Source organism: Microtus pennsylvanicus, chromosome 22, assembly GCF_037038515.1.
Source record: "Microtus pennsylvanicus isolate mMicPen1 chromosome 22, mMicPen1.hap1, whole genome shotgun sequence".
Classification (NCBI taxonomy): Eukaryota; Metazoa; Chordata; class Mammalia; order Rodentia; family Cricetidae; genus Microtus; species Microtus pennsylvanicus.
The window spans coordinates 30017361-30038823 of record NC_134600.1 but is presented as its reverse complement, the minus strand read 5'-3'; the positions used below and the strand labels follow the sequence as shown (position 1 = coordinate 30038823).

The window sequence follows — 21463 nt, the reverse complement described above, 5'->3', positions numbered from 1 at the left end:
GAAACCATAAAGCAGAAAGGTTGTAAATATTTTGTGATAAACAGATGATTATTATAAAAATATCACTTGAAGATAGTGAGCTATATGTATATATAGCTATATATACACATATATAGTATATATAGCTCATGAGTATTGCATGTATATGTTACAGAATTTGTATTCAGAATGGTTACATTATCTCAAAGAAAAAACACTATCATAACAAATGGATTTATAATTTACTGTGTAAAGATGGTGAGATACATGTTATTTTAAATTGTCCACAGGGAGGTGAATAGTATCTAAAAGTAAACAGTACCACAAGTGGATACTGCGGATGTCACTGACCATAGAGTCTCTGTCCTCGCTATTGCCGCAGGAAAGCGTGCATGTGCCCCTGTAAGTTAGTAATCCTGGCTGTGCTCCAGATACATTGTTGATAGAACAGGTGGCAGATGGATGAGGCTTGCGAGCCATCTGTAGCTAGAGACCTGACCTTAGCTTCCGCTGGATTTTATTTTACATTTTCATAGCCGCTTCCCATCTAATTTTACCTTTTCATCATAAAATATTAAACTAAATTATTAAAGATTTTAAAAATTACACATCAATAAAAATCTTGACTAATTGTGTTTTTAAATAAAGCAACCAGCAGCTAATAAACTGACAAAAGAACAATGTGAGCAAAGTAAAATTATCTTATTGCGAATACATTTTTCCATTATATCGTAGCACAACATTACCATACCAAAATTTCACCAACATTGATTACAAGATTTTCTGATACAAATGTAAACAAATTTGCACAATAATTTTCACACAAATAAAACAATTTAGTACATTTATTATATTCTATTACCAAATTTCTAATTCTTACCTTCTATAAGTTTTCCCGTGTGTTCTGCACTTCCACCCGGAAGAATCTTAGCAATATAGGCTCCAATTTCTCCACCATGTCCAGGGATTTCTTTACCACCAACAATTCTAATTCCTAGCCCATTACCTGCATTTAAAAAAATAGCAAATGGTTAGTAATCACTAAAGAAGCAAATATCTCTCAAAAGTAGGTTACAGAAAGAATGGATTAAATACCCAGAAGCCAACTCTAAGAGTAGAAACTTGACATCAATAACAAAATTACATTATCGGATGCCCAAATAGATAATAATAATACGTAAGGTTATTGGCACTTAAGAATAATCTACAGTGATTAGATTATCATTGAATGCTTTCTCAAAGTTTGTTATATTCATTCAAACAGTAAATGTTCCCAAATGAAACCACATATATATATATATATATATATACATATATATTGGTTAATTTTAAATTACAAAAGAATATGTTAAGAAAAACTCTAGAGTAAACAATTTAACTATGAAACAAAGAACAATTAACTACCAGAAATATACTCATGGCTATTGTAAACCGGACAAATATAATCCCAATGCAGATACAACTTCCTGTAGCATTAAGACCATAACCTACGGTTACTCTTCACTTCCAAATTTAACTCCTCACTGAGTATTGTTTGTGGCACAAAAATATTGTTCCAGGTTATGAATAACTTTTTCCTGGTTCTTTACTCCGTAACCAGATTGTTCTAGATTACCCATAAATAATTATGATTCTGATATACATGAACCGTTGCAGCCTAAGTTGGTGTGCCGTTCCTACATGAACTAAAAACAAGTGAGTACGTGTGGTTTTTGTGACAAACATCAAAGGCTTTTGTACAAAAATGTAATACAAGAAAGCAGATATTAATCTCTAAGGAAGTCACAGTACCTCTTAATTTAACTGAATTTTTATTACTTGATAGTGGAAGTACTATTCCCTATGCTTTTCACTCTCAAAATCCCGTCCCTTTCTCACTTTATTCTTCGAAAGTCACGTTTCAGCCAGCATCTGCACAGTTCAAGTGTTATACAACTAATTATCCTAAATCAGTGAACCTTTCCGTCACTTCTAAACAAAGGTATATTCTAACATAACGCACCCTTCCAGTTCATGTGATAATTATAAACGAACTTCCTTCCTGCTTCCTGCCCTTTTTTCTTCCTTCCCTTCCTTCCTTCTTGCCTCTCTCCCTCTTTCTTCTTCCTCCTTTCTCTCCCTTCCTTCCCATCCCCTGCTCTTTCTCCCTCACCCTACCTTTTTGTCTCTTATTATGTGGGATTCAGTGGTCTAAAGGAGATCTCCATTCACAACATCACAAATGAGAGATGCTTACACCGTCTACTCTGCGTCTTAGTGGCTTAGCTACCGAAAGCCGAACAGAACTAAAAAGCGGCTCTAAAACATCCTAACTAATGAAAAACTTATTTTAATGCAACATTAAGTGGAATTTCAAAACATAAAATAAGCAATATTTTAAGTCATATAAATTTATAGTTTACACTTCAGGTTTAGGACTTTAAAATTCAGTCCGTGGCCATAGAAATAGTTAAACATGAGCATAAACCAACCCAGGACTAAGGGGGCCTGCCATCCACCAAAGACTACAGTACTAACTTTATACAATTTTTATTATTAGAGGAATCATTAAATAATTCATAGAAGTTTTAGAGAAAGTGAAGAAAGGAAGGACTTCTGCTGCAGGATGCATTTAGAATCTCTGTTTTGTTCTCACAAAGTAGGCATTAACTTTCTTTAAGATTCTAAGAATTCCATCCTATTCCCAGGAATTTACTGGGTTTGTTTGAAGGAATAGGGCACTGTGACTTTTCTCCAGCGTTCCGAGTTCTCTGAACACTGCTGTTTCTGGGAGCAAGTGTTATCCAGATACCTGGAACTACTGTTCTGCTACCTCTTGGCTCATTCTACTGGAGTACAATGAGGATTATTATGTCTGCAGCTTTCTTTTTAGGCATACAAAAATGTATTTCAATAGAACAAAAGATTCTATTGCTTATGAGAGTCTAACATCAGGTCAAATTTCTGTAATCTGATCTTTTGTGTTTTATTTAAATATAGCAACACTGTACAGTCAAAACCAATTCTGTAAGTGACTTAAAATCCCAAGGTACTATGGTATTTTTAATAGTATGTCGACATATATCATAACTGGAGGTTTTTTTTTTGCTTTTATATTCTGTTCCATCTTGCTGGGTCATTCCTGTTCATCTGAGGAAGAAAAATAATGTATGCTCTGTTTTTTTTTTTTTTTTTGCTTGTGAGGGTCTGTAGGTTTTTTATGTTTAATTGTTGTTTTTGTCCTGTATTTCCTTGGTGGTCATGTTTCTAGTTATTCCGACATTGAAAATGATATATTGAAGTCTTTGACTATTTATTAATTCCAACAATGATTATTTCATATACTTAAGGGCTCTGATTTTTAGCCCAAACATGTTTATAATAATTACATATTCTTGGCGAATTCTCTCACTATATATACAGATTTTGCTTTGTGTTACTTATTATTAATTACTTTTGCCATCTCTTGGTTACTATATGAACTTTTTGCAATCTTTTTATTTTCAACTTAGTTGGAGCTAATCTAAACACTTAGAAAGCACATTAGCAAATACTCTTTGCTAATGGTGTCTGATTGGTAAGTTTAATCTATTTACTGTCAAGGAAATAACCTTTAAAAGAATCATATTGCCACTTTGTTGTTTGTTTTCTGCATACTTTATAGGTTTTGACTATTGCTTCATGTATTTTTTACTTTCGTTCACGTTTATTTTATGACAGTGATATAATTTGATTTACTTTTATTTCTACTTATCTATATTCTACTGATATTTCCTTTGTGTTTATTATGAGAGTTTTATATTTGAGACTACTATTAAAACTGTCAAATATCAAATGATGCCAATTTATCACAGTTACAATGCAAACTCTATGCTCTCTGTTATAACTCACTATCACAAATTATAGCTATATGTATTATATGTCCAAACTCATCAATTCATAATAATTTCATCCTCTTGTCCTTTATATCTAATAGAAAATAAAAAATACTACCACAAATCATATAAAGAAAACTTTTGAATGCTGAAATATTATATAAAGAGCTATAAAACAAAAACTTCTCTTAATGAGTGAACTATAAACTAAAAAAATTATAAATTATTGACAACTTCAGCATTTGGAAGTTGAGTACATCATACATCAAAGAGAGAAGTATACATTCCGGAGAAACTACTGGCCTGAGAGGAAGAGCAGCAGAACTCTACTTTGCCTTTCTGGACTATTTCTGTACCAAGCTCAGCTGTCACGTGACTTTAACGGGGCAGAACGAGCCATAAAAACCAGAGGCATTGTTGCTATGGAATGGAGCAAGTAGGAAATCTGAAGATTCTCTAGGTATTGTTAGCCCACTTATAACTAGATCAGTCATAGTTAACAAACTCTCTCCATGCTTTTGGGTAAATGGAGTCTTGGAATATAGAAAGCATAGACCAGGCAGAGTCTAAGCCATCTTGAATATCTAGTCTGAAGAAGATAACCCAGATATATAACACAGGTAATAAACCAGAAAATTTAAAACTTACTTGAGCAATTTCTCCCCAATTTATAAACCAATGTGTTTTTTACATCCTTAGAGGTAGCTGAAAGTCACTTGAGGTGAACTTGTGGCCCATCACTGGCAATTTAGATAGAAGTCTTAGACAAATATAAATATAAGGCTATTCAAAGACATTACATGAAAATATATACATAGAACAATCCTGGAACGTGACATTAAAATACTTAACAAACAAGCTAAATCATGACATATAAAATAATCACACATTATAACAAATGGGAATTATTCTATGAATGTCATGTATTTTATAATCCAGAAATCAGTTAATATGTGTCTTATGGATAGTAAAGAACAAAGAACACATGCTTGCCTCACTATACCTAGTCAATATCTTGGGCAAAATGCTGAATACATTCATAATAAAGACCTTAAACTAAACTAGAAGTGAAGACTCAGGTATAATTCATATAGGTATGGTATGTTCCTATTGTCCTAGTACAATAGGGACAGGAGACCATCCTCCAACTACCCAGTGAGTTCAAGGCAAGCCATAGTTACATAAGACCCTCTCTCATACAACACAAGACAAAACGACAGAAAAACAAATAGAAAACAAACAAAAATCCCAAGGTAAAAATAGGAAGATGCTTGCACATTTTCTATTTGTAACATTGTCATTGTGAAAGAATAAATGTGTTCCTTAGATGTCAGGGTAGAACAAGGATGCCTGCCCTAACTACTGTATTCAGGATCACACAGAAAATTCTGCGTAGTGCTACCAAACACTGAACATGCTAATTGAAATAGGAATAGTAAATACTTTATTGGCAGATGGCATAATTTTGCATGTACGAAATCATGAGTATTAAATTAAAATCATAAGAAGAGTAAATGTGTGAGGCCAAATATCAATTTCTACATCATGTCAACAGATTTTCAAAATAACAATTAAGAAAACTCTTCACAATTAGCTCAAACAGAATAAAAAAATTAAACACATTTAGTAGACGAGAAATTTTATAGACAAGAAATAAAAATAATAGTGAGAAGTTGTATAGGAAACCTAAATAAATGAGATGTTGCATATTCACGGACTGGAAATTTCTGTGTTTTTAGGAAGCAGTTTTATGTTTGATCTGTGTTTTCAGCACAACCCCTATCACACTGAGCGGACATCTGTGAAGGAGGATGTCAAGTCCTTTGGGCATAAGTTAATGAGTGGTATAGCTGTGTCAAATGGTAGATTTATTTTTAGCTTTTTGAGAATTTTCAATACTGATTTCTATAGTAGCTGCCACAGTTTTCAATATTTAGGAATACACATATAGACATATATTCGTATATTTATATATGCAGGTGCATGATATTATATATGCACAATATAATATATGTACAGAAATGTATATATGAATTCAATGGCAATTGATGAAGAGAGAAGGCATGAATTTAAATGATGATGGGGAAGGATATATGGAAGGGTTTGGAGGGAGGAAAGGAAAGGAATCCATGTAATGAATTTATAATCTCAAAAAACACAGATGGACAAAAAACAAACCAAAAATAAATGCAGGAAGATACATACTCTACAAAGATGTTGAGATTTAACATATAAAAACTTTTACAACTTAGGTGGCAAACAACCCAATAAGAAACAGCATGCTTGGTCCTCAGTTCACCAGGGCTTCTTAGTGGACAGTCACCTGACCAGGTCCTCTGTGTGGACGGTCATCTCACCATAGCCTCTTGTGGACAGTCACCTCACCAGGGCCTCTGTGTGGACAGTCACTTGATCAGGACTTTGTGAGGATGGTCACCTCACCATGGACTCTGTGCGGACAGTCACCTCACCATGGCTTCTGTGTGGACGGTCACCTCACCAGGCCATCTGTGTGGATAGTCACCTCACCAGGCCCTCTGTGTAGATAGTCACCTCACCAGGGCCTCTGTGTGGATGGTCACCTGACCATGGCCTCTGTGTGGACAGTCACTTCCTATGACAACTGTCAGCAAGGACAATGACAAGGGAACCTACCATTGATTGAGGGAATAAGACAAGATCAATATGAGAAATGATTATATAGCTTCTTAAGAAAATTTTTCAGAGACTGTGCCTTTTCCCTCTACATGGGCTCTTATCTGCTCTTCAGGTGCATGCTATAACCACTAGGAAGAACAGGGGCCCCTGATGAACCAAAAGCTATTCTAGCTGCAACTCTCATGGAGACTTCCTGCTGAACCAGAGGTCAAACTGGCCAGCAGAAATACAGACAACAAAGACCAGAGGGCCAATCAGGAAAGAGAAACAAGGAACAAAACACACATCCAACAAACACAAACTGAGAAATCAGCACCTACATCTGCATTCATCCCAAACCCAGAAATCTAGATTCTAGTGTAAGAACACATTCAACAACAGCTAGGTCATTATCGCACCACCAGAGCCCAGATATCCTACTATAGCAATCCACAAATATTCCAACACAGCTGAAGTACAAGAAAATAGCCTTAAAACCAACTTTAGGAAGCCAGAGAGTCCTTGAGAGGGACAACTGAAATTGGGGGGGGGGAGGGTCATTTCACTAAACACAACTGGCAAAAAAAAATGTCAGTGAAAATATTACTAATGACATTCTGCTATACTTGCAGACCAGAATCTAGCATAGTTGTCATCAGAGAGGCTTCATCTAGCAACTGATGGGGGCAGATGCAGAGACCAGCAGCCAAATGTTATGCAGAACTCAGGGAATCCTGCGGCAGAAGATGAGGACAGACTGTAGGAAACAGAGGGGTCAATGATACTACAAGAACACAGTCCACAGAATCAATTAACCTGGGCTCATAGGGGCTCACAGAGACTGAACCAATAACCAGGAATCCTGCATGGGCCTTATCTTGGTCTTCTATATATATAGCTGAGTAGCTTGTTGGTTTTATGGGTCTCCGAACAGTAGGAGTGGGGCTGTCTCGGACTCTTTTGCATGCTCTCGGGACCCTTTTCCTCTTACCGGTTTGCCTGATCCAGCCTGGATATGATTATGTCATGTTTGGTTGATATCTCTGATAGCCCATTTATGAAGAGAAATGGAGGAACAACAGTTCTTGGGGAGAAGGGATTTTAGGGAAGAACTGAGAGAAGAGGAGGTGGGGCACACTTTTGTTGGGATGTAAACTATTAGAGAAGAATGAATAAAAAAGCTGAACAGAAAGTGTACAGGGTAGCTGTACATCCAGAAAACGATGCAGCAGAACTATCATAGATATATACTAAAACTTATGTTTAAATATTTTTAAAACCTAAGAAAAACCCAATAAATTAAATGAAATGTAGAGCATTAAAAGAATGGAATATATTTAGGAACATAGAGGAACATATGACTGATGTATGTTTAACAAAGAGTAATCTAAAACTTCGAAAAGTGAAAATTCAGGTACTAAAATATATTATTTGATTCTGTTCACAAGTAATGCTTTTAAAAGGTAAGCTGACAGAGTCATACAGTAAACGTGGACTTTCTCATGAGAAAGTCCAATAAACGTGGACTTTCTCAACAGACATAAAAAGTTTAGATGAGCAATTTCTAGAAAAATTTATGATAGTGGAAAATTTGAAAACAGAACTGTGGAATGGTCATACAATTCTGTAAGTTTATTAAAACTATTGACCTGAATATTAACAAAGGATATTTGTAATATTTAAACTATACCTTGATGAAACAATATTGGTAATTATGATGATGATTGTAATTAATAATAATATAATAAAACACACACTTGAAATTTCCACTCAGATCCAGTGCCTCTAAAATGCATTTTATAAGAATGAATCGATGGAAAACTTGGGATTTAAATATTTTCCTTGTATTTTCAATCTGAATAACTATATATATATATATATATATATATATATATATATATATATATATATATATATTTGAAGTATCTTTCTTTGGTACAAGCAAAAACACCCATTTTACCAGGAAAATAATGCTAGATTTCTAAGTGATGCGTATCTGTGGCAACAGAGAGCAGACCATCCCTCAGTGCACAACCATGCTTCCAAATCCCCAACACAATTGCAGCTGAGGAGACAATTGCCTTCCCAAGTCATCATGGAAACAAAGTGAAAGAGGTGTGTGCACACTCGATCAAACTCTCATACAAAGAGCACAACAATGTCTTTAAAAATTTACCATAATTTTCTGTTTATATGGAGTGGACCTGAAACACAGGTAGTGCACAGTAATTGAGAACGAATACAAGAAATAACCAGGGTATATTATTTCATCAACTTGAAAATTTATTTTATCTCACACTTCCAATAATGAAAATCTCATTTTTAATGTAAAGATTTAATAAATTTTAAGCCTTTCTGGCTCAGGAAATAAAAGAAATACAAAAACGATTATGCTGGAAGTGACGTAGGAACCATGACAATGAAATAAAAGGTGAGATCTAGATTGTATCTTGACGCAATAGATAAAATAATTGATAAGTGAAGAAACTCACAATCTGAGTAAGACTTACAGCTGTCTTAGTAATATGTGACCATGTTGATTTTTTTTTTGTTTGATGCTAGATTTATGTCAACATTAGGAAAACTGGGCAAAAACCAGATATTGCTTTTTGAGCCATTTTCTTGAGTCCAAAATTATTCCAAATAAGAAGCTTACAAAGTCCATTATCAGCTTTGATCTATAAATAGACACAAGCAATCTGATGGCTTAGCACGATTGTCAGTGTTCACCTTGGACAAATACAGAAAAATCTGATCCTAAGATCCTAAGCCTCTATTTTCTCTGTCCTCAGCAGCCATTGCATTCAAGAGAGCAAACCACACCATAATGCGGTGACCATGATACTTCCTGAAGCAGTAATTATGAGCACCGCCAAATCACGCACTGTTAGAAATGCAGAAAATGAACATAGGATCTGTACCACTCGAGTGACTCTTCATGCACAAACCATGTCATTAATGCTTTTTGTATTCAAATGAATAGTCTGCTATTTTTGGAAATGCGCTATAAAACAGATATAAATGGTTGCTTTCTAAAATTTAACGAGTCATTCAAGCTGAAAAATAAATATGTATGTCAATATGACATTAGAATTAGAAATGACCAGAGAGTTCAGTTTGCTTTACCTGAAACTGTGTGATCCTTCGAGTCTCTGGCTATTTTTACTCTTGCATGAGGAAAGATGTAATGCATCGTCTTGCCATTCATTTGCAGAATCTAGGCCATAGAAGGGATTTGGTAAAAATAAGTTATAAAAACCCTTGAAATACATTATGCAGACGTACACTTGTTCAATTCAAAGCATACCAATTAAATCAATGAGAATATACCAGATGATTCTTGGCTGATGGCAACTGAAGTCTTTACACTCACACTGCATACTGCTTAAGTTAGTTTCTGAGTTCACTATGGTGTTTCCTTTACAACCCATCTCTCCTGAGGACTGACTTGTCGTATTTGGGAAATCAATGAGCATGTATATCTGTTTTTGAAGGATGTTTCAGATGACAGTGATAGGTACTTATTATCGATGACAATGAATAATTTATATTTGAGAAATTCCAGCTCTTGATTTCACACTTGAAAGTCGGGAAATGGAAAGGCATTGTTAACTTTAAGTAATTAAATGAAACTAGTGGAGAAATCTCAGAGACATCCCTCCCTTCCCGTCAGATCCCTGACACCATACTTGGGTCTGTGACATATTTAAGGTGCTGAAATTTATTGTGAAAATTTTACTGAGAAGATCTATTACATCCATGTTCAGAATAGTTCTGTTGAAATGAATAAAGACTTTGTTCATTCAAATGCTCCCTGGTTCTGTCCTTCTATTCGAAAGTTCTGTGACTGGTGGGGAGATTTCTTGTTGCTACAAGAGCCCCTCCTGAAGCAGGGGCAGCGCTGAAGCTGCTGTTGTGTCTGTGGTTCCCAAACTATCACGCGACTGGACTTTCCTTTTAAATGTTTTTAGGTTTAACTGTTTGTTTTTAAATTTACTCGGTGTGTCTGTTACATCATATATTTAGATCCCATTCATTACCCATCCTTTCACATCCACGCTCAGCTCCCGCATCCCCAACAAAATAAAAAAAATTAAGAGGAAAAGGAGAAAAATAGAGAAAAAGAAAAAAATCTCGACATGGAGGCTGTAATGTGACACAGTGGGTCACAGTAAAGTCCCGTTGTCCATTTATCTTTACTTGCAAGTGTTCATTGCAAAGAATTGATTGAGACCTCTGGTTTCTGCTACACTGTCAATACTGGGCACGCACGGGGACTCCTCTTGGGTGTCCTGTTGTTGAGATTATTCCTTAAAATTAGTGTATGCCACCTCAACCTTATTTTGGCGATTTTATGACCTTATAAAGATTTAATGACAATTTAAGGCATTTATTCAAAAATAAACTAAGGCGACACTATTTTGCATTTAGGGTTTCTTTCTGTTTTCTATGTTTATTCTCTAGATAAAATTTCACAATGCATAAACTGCAGTTCTCAAGAACAGGCAGGGTTTTAGTGTGGCCATGATAGTTTTGTCAGTGAATTATTATCACATTTTAACCGGTATCTGTGATGTTGGGATTCTGAACATCTTCATTTCCACTGTTGTTTCCTTAGAATATCTCCACACAATTCTACAAATTTTAAGACTTTGCAACCAGCATCATGAGTTCACTTAGTAAAATATTAAATTTTATAGTTATGATTGCTATATACGAGTCAATAGAGAGCAGAATCACAATTGCAGGCAAATATTGACAGAGCCTCTGACAAATAGGCTTACGGGGCAGCTGTTTGTTGTTCTTGTACCAATATTATCAAGAGCATGCCCAGGGAAACCGGAGGGTAAGTGATCCACCAAGGTGCTGGACTCGGCCACCACCATCTCCTGATGATTCTACATCATCAAGATTGTCACCTGCATAGATACCAGAAAATGCATTGTTCTTTCCTAACCAAAAATATTTTTATGGGATGAGTCTACATATTTATGAAGTAATTACATTTGCATTAGTATAATTTTTATTTACACGTCCACTTTGAATAGCATAAATGCTTGTTATAGAGAACAGATGTCTGCCTGTTTCCCCACACTGTACTGGACACTGCGCACCTACATGTCAGGGTATGTAGGGCAGACAGCTCTTGTGTTGTATCATAATCAAAGACATAAGACATAGTTATACCAAAGCACTAGGAAAAGAGACTTTCTCTAGCTTTGTAGCAAGATAGCATTGGTAGTTTCATAGATGCTCTATGGCAGGAGGGGGCTTATTGATGACAATCTGAATGAACAGTATGCTTACCAAAGTGACTGGGGTCTAGGGAAAGAAAACAGAGAGTTTACCTACAAATGAAAGAAAAGGTATGGTCCCTTCAGAAGAATATATATATATATATATATATATATATATATATATATATATATATATATACACGTATATATATGTATATATATATATATATATATATATATATATATATATATATATATATATATATATATATATATATGGCAGGAGCTCCACGGGGTTTGCCGATGACATGAGCTTTACTGGACAGTGGGGGCATATTGTTAGAGACAACAAATGGTGACTTATTTTTAGCAAACATCATCAAAGAATATCAATCCTCTTTATATAGAAAAACCTTAAAAGTAAATAGGATTGCATGATCTGTTTGTTTCACAAAGAACATTTAGATTTCCCTTGAATAGTACAAGTATTAAAATGTACATATTTGGAAGGAAAAAAATGCTGCATTGGTGAATTTGTAGTTAATATGATTATAAATCGAATACTTTTTTTTTCCAGAAATAGTCCTGTATCTATGTAGGGTTTTGTATACAAATTTTTATAGAAGACAAATTCATGTTTGAATTAGTCAGTTGGATTTTATCCTCTTTCCCCCAGAGCATTTTGTGAGAATAAATTCATGTTGTGTATGTTTCAAGTAATAGCATCTTTGTTTATTGGTATCAAGAGCTCAGTATTACCTTTTATTACCAGACATGCAAAGAAGAAAATAAAATGAGAATGCTTTTAGACCAAAATAAAGTTCTTGATTTAAAGGAGAAAACAGTATTTGAAGACAAATATCAACGCAGGAAAGCATAAACTTAACATGTAATTAAACTTTGAATGCTATATATTTAAGGCACATGTTATCTCCTATATAGAATCCACTTAGAAATGTATAAAGAAAAGCAAAGAAATTATTAACATAAAAATAAGTATGTCTGCTACTTGTTGAAGGAGAGGCTGTGATTCACAAGGGGTGTGAAGGTTTCTGTGGCAAGCCATGCTCTCTGTCTCAGCTACTGGGGTACTCGTATGGCTGTTCACTTTACAGTATCTTATAACTTTATGATTTCATCATTACATAATGTTTTATAGTTTAATTGATACGAATTCAAATTCATTTTTGCAAATGTAAGACTTCTATCAGCGATAAATTACATTATGATTGTTATGTTCATTTAACATGGATCTTCATCCTTCTGTTTGTTGAACTAGCTAGAATTTTATGAAATGATCTTCAATAAACCTCTTCTTTATTTTCTTACATTACACTAGTCTGTAAGTACATATTTAAAATGGTACTGTGTCCTCAGATTTACTCAGCTACACATGTCAGTATCAGAAATCTTAAAACAAAATGTTATTTGCAATACATGTATTTTGTCTTTCTAAATAGAATAGAACAGATTTTCAAATTCATTGGAATAGATACAGATTACCTCCATGTATTCTCAGACAACATTATGTAACAATTTAGTTAAAGAACTCTTGAGTATTCATAGAAGAGTGTTTGATTGCAAGGTGAATTTAGATTTGTGGTTTCTATAGCAGCGGTTATCATTTTCTTTAACATATTTAACATTCCATTAACTTTGTCCAGGCTTGTAGAGAGCACTAAGCTACAGAAACCCAGAAGGGCAATAAATGATAACAATATTGGTTTCATTATTGTGGAAATTCCTAGCCAGATCTTTATGATGAGAATCAAAGCATAAATACAATGTTAAGAGTAACAAAAAATACAATTCAATATAATGACATATTAAGATGCAAAAGACCCAAAAGTATGTAAAGATTTAGTCAATATTGTCCTAAACAACAATATGTTAAAAACAAGAAAAGAGAATCTTTACAATATTTTTATTACACATATGTATATTGCACAATGTTCTTGCAATCTCTTTAAGTAGCTCCATGTATTTCCTTTTCATTCATTACCAGAGATGGTATATCCATAAAATAATCATCTATTGCATGAATGAATCATTTAAGTTGTCTGGTAGAAACATCACAATGTGCAACAAACTGATAAAACAAAGTACTATTTTCATGAAATTACCAAAAGGAAACACTCTTGAACTTGACTGATAATTATTTTGGTTAACAGACTCGCCTGTTTTGGGATTTTGACTCTTGTTGTTAACAATTCCAGGGGACTGTAAAACTGCTCACTTACCTGCTCTTGATGTTGACTGAGGGGTCTAGAGTGAACCAATCTTTCCGGCAATTTCCGGTCCAGACCATGGCTATTTTCCAAGCGAGACTCCCTGGGTTTATCAAACCAATCCGTTTCCTCCCGACGCAAGTGGTAGGCTTTGGAGACCAAGGAAACATCATACATTTCGACTGCAGCTGATACAGGTGATAGAGGGAAGCAAGTGTCTGCAGCATTAGCATGCACTGGGCTTGTGGAGCACAGCATGCATGTCAGACATAACCTGCGTCAGAACTAGACCCGTTTCCAAGAGTATCTACAAAGTTTCGGGAAACAGAATAATCTAAAGAAAATGAGGCACACATAGGCACAACATCTCATAGTAAATAAAACAATACAAAGTTACATTTATAAGTCAGTATAAATGAAATTTAGATGACAATAAAAAAACAAAAGTATATGAGGATAATTTCATTCAACTGAAGTCCATCAGTTCCTACATAGATAACATACCCTGCAACCCACCATGCATGACCAGATGTCAACAGGAAATGCACTGTGTGCATATGCAAGTGTCTCTTAACTTTCCACGTTTGTTAAGTCAAGCATATGGCTTCTGGCTACAACCCTGAGTGAATATATTTTTGAAAAATATGACATTTCTTTGACAATCATAAGTGAACAAAAGCATTTAAAGCTAAGATCCTCTATGTGTTATTGTGAGAAACATGTGTACTACAAGAAGTTTAGAGCTTAATAATAAAAATATATCTAAAATACATATATACATATATGAGGATCTTTAATATAAATAAGAGTATGATTATCTGAATTTTAGCACTGACTTAGGAATTTGACAACTACTTTTTACTAACTTACCACTGTGATAAAACTTGATAGTATATTTTGAAATTTTAATCACATTTAAAACATTCAAATATAAATTTAAAATTTTTACCTAGTTAAATCAGAACTTTCTGAGTTTTTTTAGCATATTGCAAAGTGTCAATTGTACTGAACAGCTAACACTGAATAGGCATATATCACTTCTTGGCATTCCTTGGCTATATTCTTGTCCCCTCAGCAATTAAAAGCCTTTGGAAACAATTGTTGCTTCTCAAGTGACAATGAAATGGCCTGTTCCCTTGCTCAACCTGGTACATGGTGCTTTCAATATTATTTTCTTTAAATGGTAGCTTCTAAAATGCCACAGACTGAGCTCTCTTGTCCATGCTGTTGAAGGTGGCTTCCTGTGTCTACTTTAAAAATCTCTCCAGAGACTGCCATTTCCAGCATTTACCGGCTGGTAGAACAAGACAGCCGGTGTGTGCATCTCTGTTCAGCTGCACATCTGTAGCCTGGCACACCAGCAATCCTCAGCCACACCACCTCTCCCAAGTGCACATGGAATGGGGAGTGGCATAGCATGGCTCCACCCATTTTAGAGTTGATGCCTGGGTTGTGGCTACATATACTCTCGGCTGATTTTCCCATTGGACTAGCAGCTGCTTGAAGAGGAAATTTATAATTCTTTTGTTATTTTCTCCTCTTTCAATTTTCTCCTCCCACTTATTGGAGCATAGTGTTTAATAAAGTATCACAGAATGAGTGAAACATAGACTGATTTGTCATCATCTAAAGAAGAAGTTAAACATCATAGTTAGGATAGTTTTAGATAAATAACTTCTCTTTATACCTTTTTATAGCTATCCAATATTCTTTTCATAATCTACTTGATAATTATTGTTCTAAACCACAGTAGTAATTCGAAGCTGAGTGAATAAATTTACAAAATTATTCAGTATAACAAATGCTTGATAAATAAAACAATAAACCAGATAGTCATCAGTCAGTGAATTTACTAGATTATAGTTAACTTCACTTAGGAGAAAATAATTTTGTATAGGTATTAAATATATTTATCATTCAGTTTTAAGGGTTTGCTTTTTCCTAAATAAAGGATGGGCAGGGATGGTGGTACATGCCTTTAATCCCAGCACTCGGGAGGCAGAGTAAGGTGGAACTCTGTGAGTTTGAGACTAGCCAAGTCTTTAAGAGCTAATTCTAGGACAGCTAGGACTGTCACACAGAGAAACCCTGACTCGAAAAACCAAAAATAAATAAAATAAAATAGAAAATAAAGTAAATTTAATTATGCTTTCAACATGTGGTTATCCTGAATAATACAGGCTTCCATTTGAACATGTAACTTCCCTCATTGCATTTTAAATACGACAGTTTAAATGTGTTTTAGGGGTCTCTGGATTTTACAAATATGACAGAACCTCCACCTGATCCAATTTTTATCAGTTTATCTCCAATTCTGATAACTTATTTTGATTTATGTTATTTCTAATAACAGTCTCCTATGTAACTGAGCAAAAAAGGTATCTGCAGCCTTTGATAGGACTATAGACTCAATCTAAGCCACCTGACAGAGTGACTCTGCTCCTGGGTCACATCTGTCTTCCTCATGGAGCACCAGGTATGCAGAGTCAGCTGCTCCTAATTGCTTGCATTTGATCTGCTGCGGTGGAACTATATTACAAACAGATCTTAGAAAATGTAAAATGTATGTTCCATGCTGATTCAAGTAATTTTATTTGTTTTCCTGTCACTACAAAACTTCAAGTAAAAAAAAAAAAACTTCAAGTATTTGCATGATATACAAACAATGAAAACCATTTTACATTTTACTTTGCATGTATTCTAAAGATACCCAGTATAATGCAATAACAAAGTTACTGATGAAATTCAATTTGTTATAGCCTTTCACCTAGTTATGCATCGATAGTCTTTATGAATGAATTTTGTCTGCTTCATTTTAAAATATATTTTAGTTCTCAAATTTCCATCCAATTGTACATTTTTTTTTTGCTTTGGCACAATCTTTATTTGCCTCAAAACTGTATAGGATGTGTGCTATCTTATCATGTTATCATCAAACAAAAGTTCAGTCAGTGATTACTTCTATAAACAAAATCTAGAAATAAAAATACTTAGTTAATTTTATACGTATGGAATCAAATAAATGTCACATTTTGGGCTAGTTACAAACATTCACATGTCCAACATCAAGTTACAAATCTGCCACATTTCTGAGGAATAATACTATTTGTCAAATTCTTTCCAGATAACTGTCACCTTTGTGTACATATCCTTTAGGTATTGAGTTGCTCCATAATTCCAAGAGAATTTATTTTTATAGATAAGGTCATTGATGGCTTCTCATTCCTTTTCTCGGTCATTCTACTTGTATACAATGAGAATAAGATGTGTACTAGACTAAAACAATAACTGTTTCCACATAATGTCATAATGCCAGGTAAGTTAATTGGATTATTTCAAATACTGGCCTAGGACAGACAGAAATGTTTTACTTAAATAATAAATTGTCAATAAAAATGGTCAACCAATCAGCCTGTTATGAGAAAAACCAGGTTTGAAAGAAACTTGGTGATCAGAACTTCATAAGCAACATAAACGGTTTTTACCTCAGGCCCACAGACCCCCCCCCCCCCTTTAGTTCAGCCAACAGTCTCTAAATCAAATCTGTGTCTACATCAGAATAAAGAAATTTTCTTCATAAAAACATGTTTTGATGTGAGTTTTTACTGAGAAAGATTCAAATGGGAGAATATTTGCTGTGGGATGTCTTTCTATACACTCTGAATATATGTTGCTCTCATTGGTTGATAAATAAAGCTGCTTTGGCCTATAGCAAGGCAGAATAGAGCCAAGCAGGAAATCCAGACAGAGAAAGAGGAGAGGAAAGATGGAGTCTGGAGATGCCAGTCAGCCCGCCTCTGAGGAAGCAAGACATGTAGAATATGAGCTACCAAGCCATGAATTGTGTGGCAAAGCATAAATAAAAGATATTGTTTAATTTACTTGTAAGTGTTAGATAATAATTATCCTCAGCCATCGACCAAACATTTATAAATAATGTTAAGTCAGGAACCGGTGGGCAGGAAAGAAACCTCTGATTATAAATATTCATATTATTTTAGTATTTTTTAGTATCCAAACGAAGTGATATTTGCATTTGTTTAGACATGGTTTATTTCCAGGGCTTCAGCCCTGTATCTATTCAAATATAAACCAATATACAAGACGGGTACAGTGGCTCATGTCTTTGAAACAAGCATGTCTGGGCCTGAAATTGAGGGATCACCATCAATTCAGCTAGTGTGACCTGAATAGTGATTTCCAGGTCTGTGTGAGCTACAGAATAGGATCTATCTTAAAAAAAAAACTTAATAAAAATGTTAGATAAATAAGTCAAATTATTTATCTAACATTATAGGCTTTACATAATAATTTAAAATCTCTATATTTCTCTCTATATTTCTATAAGAATTTCCAAATTAAAGCAACTCTAGTGTCATATGTACTTGTTCAACCAAAAAAGTAGCAAGATGCCTTTGGGCAAAAAGGAAAAGCAATGAAATGCCAAAGGGTTGCAGGAAGGATTAGATGCCCAGGCCTAGACTCCAGACAGTTACATCTGAAAAAGCAGTGTAATATTTTTCAGTTTTAAATAGAATTTTATATAAAAATTTCATACTAAAATTATTTTTAATGTCATGATTAGAGTTAAACTTTTTAATGCATAATAGTAAATGTACAAATTTGTCAGCAATAATCTTCATAATAAAGGAAGATGAAACACATCTATTCAATGAGAATGATAAAACTTTGTGTTATGCTAACATCAAGCAGTTGCAAAAGCTCTTGGCAAGAGAATCATAACGTCTGATGTTCAAACACTCATCTTCATTACAAAGTGGAACCCAATATTACTCAATGGCTCCAATTCTTAGTGATTTTATTAAAATTTATTAAATACGTCAAAATATAGTTTTAAAGTGTGAAGAACCATACAATGAAAATCTTCCCAGTTATATATATTAAGGATGACCATATTTTATTGATATAATTATGTAATACTTGTTTTAAAAAATCAGACACAAAACAAATCAAGCGAACACTCATGAAACAGAAGAAAACAAGAAACTTAAAATAATCAAAGAGAACCATGCCACCAAGTCTAGACACAGGAAGTACACATACAGGAAATAAAACTGAAATAAACATGCACAAGGTGCACCAAGAAAGATGGACTACATTTTTGAAGAGAGAAAATTAAACATGCAGAGAGAACCACGTTGGAGTTTGGAGAGTAACAGGGTAGGCTGAGGCCGCATTTACCTTCGCTGTCAGACATAGCGTGTTGGAAATCATCCATGATGAACGCTATGTCACGGTCATACCCTCTTGTCCGTGACTCTTCTCTCATGTGTTGCTGAACTTCGGGCAGTGAGTGACTCGATCCAAACTGATCCCTGGTGTCTGCTGATATCGGGGGCAGTGGTCCAGCGGCAGCCCTGGCCATTCCCATTGGCTGGCCAACAGGACTGAGGGGACTTTCTTCCTCCGAGTTCTGAGCCACGATTGGTATTCTTCCTCGGCTCTGGCTGATTGGTAAACTGGTGGGCTTAGTTCTGGAAGAAGATGCCGAGTGGCCGAAGGAGACATCGAGAGCTTCGGCCTCTTGAGCTTTCAGTCTTAACGATGAGCTGGAAGAATCCCTCTTAATCGATAAGTCAAGCCCATAGACAGAAGAAGGTCTCGAGGAAGGCCTGGACCTGCTTCCGCTGCTGTATGGTTTATCTGCTTCATCCTGTAGAGCCGACCTGATGGTGTTTCCTAAGGTGCCCAGTCCCGACCCAAGGGATGAGCCCATGAATTTTTGTTGATCTGTAATATTTTTTCTGAGACCAAATGTGATATCATCTTGAAGAAGCCTTGCCCTAGAAGAAATCCCACCAATAGATGAAGTGCTAGAACTCATATAACTTGGATAGTCGGGTTCGAGATCTCTGCTTTCTTGAATAGGTGAAAACTTTGACATTTTAGGGTCAATTAACGATTTCTTATGCTTTGACTGCTTTTGGTAGAGAATGGCGGCTGGTAATTGTTTGGCTGCTTGCTTTTCAAGGGTGAGTCTACTGATGCTATACTTTTCAGACTTGGGGAAATGTCTATAGCTAGTATCGGCGTGGTAATAATGTGAAAGACCAGCAAGGTGGTCGAGGCTCTCGGTGCCTCTGCGGAATTCTTGCTTAATCTGGTGTTTCAGAAGCTTTAACTCGTAAGGATCCTCCATCGGGTCCTCCTCTGCCTTCACATAGCTGTGCAGTCTGGAGGAAGTCTGCAAAGGCGCTAGGAAATCGGTCACTTCCTGAGACCTGCGGGTCTCGGTGGTTCTAAGGAGACGGTCTGTTTTGGACAGATCTTTCTCATGGAGGCTAAATGCTGTGCTTAGTGCCGCTGTTCCTTTGGTAATCTCTCCAATGTCATCGATTAGGACGTAATTCCTTGAAGTGTGGTGGTCCATATCTGCATAGAAAGAGTCTGCAGAAATGCTTGATATTGGACTGCTCACCATGGTGCTTCTTTCCTCCAGTCCTATTCTCAAATCTAAGCTGTTGTACTTACTCCCGAGGTGGGAAACAGCGTACGTATTATCAGTCGAAACAGGAGCGATCATCAAGGGCTGGTTGCGAATCACTTCATAGTTGGACGTTATCTTGGGTTCCAAATACAATGTGGTTTGCCGAGGCTTCTGCTGTATCACCATCATCTGTGACGGTAACTGATAAGACGGTTGTGGGCTTGGAGTGGGCTGAGCTTGGGGTGTGAAGGACATGGTTGCCACCGCTTGGAAGGTTGGTTGAGTCTGATAAGGTGAGACTTGCTGATGGTACAGTGTCTGCTGTTGAAAATGAGATTGTTGAGTATACGGGGTGGGTGCTTGGGTGGGAAGAGCCGGCGAGGAGTACTGGTATTGCGTGTAAGGACTCGTTGGAGGAACCAGTTGAGCTTCCGTTTGGGTTTGGGGTGGTATGAACTGGCTGAATTCAGTTTGAGGAGCTGTCCTCGGCCGCTCAATGCCGTGCTGACTTTCTATTCGGCTTGGTCTGGTGCTGCTGACCTCACTGTCGGACATGTAATCCCGGTCCTCGGCTACCCCCTGCAGGTAGGCGCGTTCTCTCTTTTCTCGCTCCTTCAGCAAGGCTTCTTTTCTCCTGTTAATCCCCATCTCTAAATACCGTAGCTTGGCATCAATCTCCTTTTCTTCTTCATCAAGTTCTGCTTGCTTCTTCCTAAGCTTGGCAGATTCCCTTTCTACGAGGTCGAGCTCTCGGTCTATGTCCTGGAGAATCTTGGCTCGAGCCATGGTGTTAGTTCTGCACATTCTTCTCCTGGACGCAGTGCCCACTGTACTGTAAGCGGACTGTGTTCCCGTAGTAGCCTCCTCGGGAGGGGGGTTTGGCAGTGTTCTCTTGACTTTTTTCTGGGTTCCAGAGGCTGTCATGGTTTGAGAACCTTTGGTCTACAATCAAGAAAACAAAACATTGTATTTTACTATCAAATAAGAAAATAAAGGCCAGAAGTAAACTACGTAAATTCTACTCGAATAACTGAGTTCACATACACTGTGGTATTATAGTATAGTAAAATTAAAATTTCA

At 35.8% G+C, this 21463-nt stretch overlaps 1 protein-coding gene across 3 annotated transcripts in view; it reads right to left on the bottom strand.

Annotated features, from left to right (window-relative positions):
- The window catches only part of Pclo (piccolo presynaptic cytomatrix protein), a 270157-nt gene that overhangs the window by 78178 nt on the left and 170516 nt on the right, over positions 1 to 21463 (bottom strand). For all 3 annotated transcript variants that reach the window (XM_075956228.1, XM_075956227.1, XM_075956229.1), the window contains exons 7-10: positions 19138 to 21325; positions 13948 to 14084; positions 9597 to 9687; positions 860 to 985 (exon numbers count right to left, since the gene is read on the bottom strand). In XM_075956228.1, the coding sequence (XP_075812343.1) occupies positions 860 to 985; positions 9597 to 9687; positions 13948 to 14084; positions 19138 to 21325 (2542 nt within the window). The remainder of the gene's footprint in view (positions 1 to 859; positions 986 to 9596; positions 9688 to 13947; positions 14085 to 19137; positions 21326 to 21463) is intronic.